The sequence below is a fragment of the Macrobrachium rosenbergii genome, chromosome 54, assembly GCF_040412425.1.
Source record: "Macrobrachium rosenbergii isolate ZJJX-2024 chromosome 54, ASM4041242v1, whole genome shotgun sequence".
NCBI lineage: Eukaryota > Metazoa > Arthropoda > Malacostraca > Decapoda > Palaemonidae > Macrobrachium > Macrobrachium rosenbergii.
In genome coordinates this window covers 5,284,583-5,289,582 of record NC_089794.1, presented here as the reverse complement: position 1 = coordinate 5,289,582, position 5,000 = coordinate 5,284,583, and the positions used below count along the sequence as shown (strand labels likewise).

Here is a 5,000-nt window from a genome sequence, read left to right as displayed (position 1 = left end):
CAACAAAATAAATATGAACGGAGATATTCAGTTCAAATAGCGCATCTCAGAATTAAAATATATCTTTTAATTACGTTTAATGTGTTCCAGAGAGAAAAATGAAGATGCGAATATTTATATGAAAGATTTTACTATCTAACATATTCCATTTGCTCTGCTGCTAACAGTTTCATAAGGGAATACTTCAAATAATGTACGATGACTTCAGCTCATATAATAGGGTACTTGCTCTTTATAAAAATGAAATTTAAATTGTCAAGTGCAAGAGACTATTTTCAGTAATAGTCCAGTTCCTCTCTCATCATCATTTCGTTTTCATAAAAAAAAAACCATTATCTATCAAAAACATGAGAGATCTCATTTTACGAGCAAGAGGAATGCTGTCATCATTTCCTTAGTCCTGATTCTTATCATCTCTTTCAGTCTTCATACTCCTACCCTCTTCTGTCCTTCCGTTCTACTCCCTCTTCCGTCCTTAAGTTCTCCTCCCTCTTCTGTCCTTCCATTCTCCTCCCTCTGTTGTCCTTCCGTTCTCCTCCCTCTTCTGTCCTTCCGTTCTTCTCCCTCTTCTATCCTTCCGTTCTCCTCCCTCTTCCGTCCTTCCGTTCTCCTCCCTCTTCTGTCCTTCCGTTCTCCTCCCTCTTCTGTCCTTCCGTTCTCCTCCCTCTTCTGTCCTTCCGTTCTCCTCCCTCTTCCTCCCTTCCGTTCTCCTCCCTCTTCTGTCCTTACGTTCTCCTCTCCTCTTCTGTCCTTCCTCCCCTCTTCCGTACGTTCTCCTCCCCCTCTTCCGTCCTTCCGTCATTACGTTCTCCTCCTCTGCTGTCTTCCGTTCTCCTCCTCTTCTTTCGTCCTTACGTTCTCTCCCCTCTCCCCTTCTGTCCTTCCGTCCGTTCTCCTCCCTCTGCTCTGCTGTCCTTCCGTTCTCCTCCCTCTTCTGTCCTTCTGTTCTCCTCCCTCTTCTGTCCTTCCATTCTCCTCCCTCTTCTGTCCTTCCGTTCTCCTCCCTCTTCCGTCCTTACATTCTCCTCCCTCTGCTGTCCTTCCGTTCTCCTCCCTCTTCCGTCCTTCCGTTCTCCTCCCTCTTCTGTCCTTATGTTGTCCTAACTCTGCTGTCCTTCCGTTCTCCTCCCTCTTCTGTCCTTACGTTCTCCTCCCTCTTCTGTCCTTCCGTTCTCCTCCCTCTGCTGTCCTTCCGTTCTCCTCCCTCTTCTGTCCTTCTGTTTCCTCCCTCTTCTGTCCTTCCGTTCTCCTCCCTCTGCTGTCCTTCCATTCTCCTCCTTTTCCGTCCTTCTGTTCTCCTCCCTCTTCTGACCTTCCATTCTCCTCCCCTCTTCTGTCCTTCCGTTTCTCCTCCCACCCTCTTCCGTCCTTCTGTCTGTTCTCCTCCTCTTCTGTCCTTCCATTCTCCTCCCCTTCTGTCCTTCCGTTCTCCTCCTCTTCTGTCCTTCTGTTCTCCTCCCTCTTCTGTCCTTCCTTGTTCTCCTCCCCTCTTCTGTCCTTCCATTCTCCTCCTCCCTCTTCTGTCCTTCCGTTCTCCTCCCTCTTCTGTCCTTCTGTTCCTCCTCCCTTCTTCTGTCCTTCCATTCTCCTCCTCCCATTTCTCCTCCTGTCCTTCCGTTCTCCTCCCTCTTCTGTCCTTCTGTTCTCTCCCTCCTCTCTCTGTCCTTCCATTCTCCTCCCCCCTTCTGTCCTCCTCCTGTTCTCCTCCCTCTTCTGTCCTTCTGTGTTCTCCTCCTCTTCTGTCCTTCCATTCTCCTCCCTCTTCTGCTGTCCTTCCGTTCTCGTTCTTCTCCCTGTCTTCCTCCTCCCGTTCTCCTCCCTCTGCAGTCCTTCCATTCTCCTCCCTCTTCCGTCCTTCCGTTCTCCTCCCTTTCTATCCTTACGTTCTCTCTCCTCTGCTGTCCTTCCGTTCTCCTCCTCTTCTGTCCTTCCGTTCTCCTCCCTCTGCTGTCCTTCCGTTCTTCTCCTCGTTTCCCTCTTTCTGTCCTTACGTTCTCCTCCCTCTTCTGCCCTTCCATTCTCCTCCCTCTGCTGTCCTTCCGTTCTCTTCCCTCTGCTGTCCTTCCGTTCTCCTCCCTCTTCCGTCCTTACGTTCTCCTCCCTCTGCTGTCCTTCTTTTCTCCTCCCTCTTCCGTCCTTCCGTTCTGCTCCCTCTTCTGTCCTTCCGTTCTCCTCCCTCTGCTGTCCTTCCGTTCTCCTCCCTCTTCTGTCCTTACGTTCTCCTCCCTCTGCTGTCCTTCCGTTCTTCTCCCTCTTCCGTCCTTACGTTCTCCTCCCTTTTCTGTCCTTCTGTTCTCCTCCCTCTGCTCTCCTTCCTGTTCTTCTCCTCCCTCTTCTGTCCTTCCGTTCTCCTCCCTCTTCTGTCCTTCCGTTCTCCTCCCTCTGCTGTCCTTCTGTTCTCCTCCCTCTTCTGTCCTTCCGTTCTCCTCCCTCTGCTGTCCTTACGTTCTCCTCCCTCTGCTGTCCTTCCATTCTCCTCCCTCTTCTGTCCTTATGTTCTCCTCCCTCTGCTGTCCTTCCGTTCTTCTCCCTCTTTCGTCCTTACGTTCTCCACCCTCTTCTGTCCTTCCGTTCTCCTCCCTCTGCTGTCCTTCCGTTCTCCTCCCCCTTCTGTCCTTCCGTTCTCCTCCCTCTTCTGTCCTTCCGTTCTCCTCCCCTCTTCTGTCCTTACGTTCTCCCTCCCTTTTCTGTCCTTCCGTTCTCCTCCCTCTTCTGTCCTTCCGTTCTCCTCCCTCTTCTGTCCTTCCGTTCTCCTCCCTCTTCTGTCCTTCCGTTCTCCTCCCTCTTCTGTCCTTCCGTTCTCCTCCCTCTTCTGTCCTTACGTTCTCCTCCCTCTTCTGTCCTTCCGTTCTCCTCCCTCTGCTGTCCTTCCGTTCTCCTCCCTCTGCTGTCCTTCCATTCTCCTCCCTCTTCTGTCCTTATGTTCTCCTCCCTCTGCTGTCCTTCCCGTTTCTTCTCCCTCTTCCGTCCTTACGTTCTCCCACCCTCTTCTGTCCTTCCGTTTCTCCTCCTCTGCTGTCCTTCCGTTCTCCTCCCCCTTCTGTCCTTCCGTTCTCCTCCCTCTTCTGTCCTTCCGTTCTCCTCCCTCTGCTGTCCTTCCATTTTCCTCCCTCTTCCGTCCTTACGTTCTCCTCCCTCTTCTGTCCTTCCGTTCTCCTCCCTCTGCTGTCCTTCCGTTCTCCTCCCTCTTCTGTCCTTCCGTTCTCCTCCCTCTTCTGTCCTTCCATTCTCCTCCCTCTTCTGTCCTTCCGTTCTCCTCCCTCTTCTGTCCTTCCGTTCTCCTCCCTCTTCTGTCCTTCCGTTCTCCTCCCTCTTCTGTCCTTACGTTCTCCTCCCTCTTCTGTCCTTCCGTTCTCCTCCCTCTTCTGTCCTTCCGTTCTCCTCCCTCTTCTGTCCTCCGTTCTCCTCCTCTTCTGTCCTTCCGTTTTACTCCTCTTCTGTCCTTCCGTTCTCCTCCCTCTTCTGTCCTTCCGTTCTCCTCCCTCTTCTGTCCTTCCGTTCTCCTCCCTCTTCTGTCCTTCCGTTCTCCTCCCTCTTCTGTCCTTCCGTTCTCCTCCCTCTTCTGTCCTTACGTTCTCCTCCCTCTCCAGCATTTGGGTCTAACTCCACTTGACCAAAAACCCTTCACTTGGCCACTCTTGACTGCTACTTCACCGAACCGGGTCCCATTGAAATCGTTGTCGAGAAAATGGTCAGAGTTAAATACACTCTCCAGTGTCTATAGAGCTTTTAGCAAAATCCCTTGACGACCCTTTAGATGGGGATTTCTGTATAGAATAAGAAGTCTTTTGAATAAGGGAAAATCCTTTAGATAATGGGGAATCATCCAGATGTTGGGATTTCCTTTTAATAATAAGATTTTTCTTCAAGTAATTGGGATTCCTTAAAATAGTGTGAGATCTCTTGAGTAACTGATAATTGCCTATTTAATGATGAATTCTTTAGATGATATAATGTCTTTCAAATTAATAATTAGTAATAATGAATAACCAGAAATATGCAATACTTTAAATAATGAAGAATTCTTAAAAAAAAAAGTATGAGTCCTCTAGACTGTACAGTATCCTTTACAGAAAGTGAAGTCTTTTCATTGATAGGTACATCATTAAATAAATATCAAGGAATCTTCTAAATCACTGATGCTCTTACACATGCCTGGGAAACTTTGAGATAAACAGCAGATCCTACATTTTGATAGTAAGGAATAATGAGATATGAGGAGTTATTTCGTTAAGAGGATACCTTTTAGATAATAAGACATTTCCAAGTTATTAATAAAAAATCTTTTGAGCCTAAAGGTTCTTTAAAAAAGGATATTTTATAAAATACTCGGAAATCCTTTTCGTAATGACGGATCCTTGTGGTAAGAATGAGGTCTTGAGAAATGGGAATGATTTAATGGACCTTCTATTACCTAAAGAATTCCCATAATTATTTCAAAGGCTGTCAGCTAGTCAGAAGATTCTCCATAACTTTCATTAACCATATTACTCGAAAATTCCATTATTCAAAGGAGTCATCATTATTTGAAAACGTCCAGTTCATAAAAAGGAAACATCATTATTTACAGATTTTTTCTTGTTTATATGGATTAAGCAATAAGAAGCCTTTATATATATATATATATATATATATATATATATATATATATATATATATATATATATATATATATATATATATATATATATATATATATATATCTTACTTTTGTCAAAATGTTTATTAAAAACAGCAAACACTCCTCAGTTAGAAGACAATATATATATATATATATATATATATATATATATATATATATATATATATATATATATATATATATATATATATATATATATATATATATATATATATATGACTATTTATCACATCACCGTGATTCATATACAATCGAAAGCTACTAAACGTCCTTTAATATCCAATTCACTCTACCTCGGAAGTATACTAACTGGTAGTCCTGATTCCTCGTCCGTCGCTGGTTCGACCCCACGGGACGG

At 45.5% G+C, this 5,000-nt stretch overlaps 1 protein-coding gene across 1 annotated transcript in view; it reads right to left on the bottom strand.

The window, feature by feature from the left end:
• LOC136834492 (uncharacterized) overlaps window positions 1–1,836 on the bottom strand; it is a 3,579-nt gene extending 1,743 nt beyond the window's left edge. The window contains exon 1 of the mRNA XM_067097091.1: window positions 1,145–1,836. Coding sequence (XP_066953192.1) covers window positions 1,145–1,836 — 692 coding nt within the window. The remainder of the gene's footprint in view (window positions 1–1,144) is intronic.
• Between the last annotated feature and the right edge of the window lie 3,164 nt (window positions 1,837–5,000).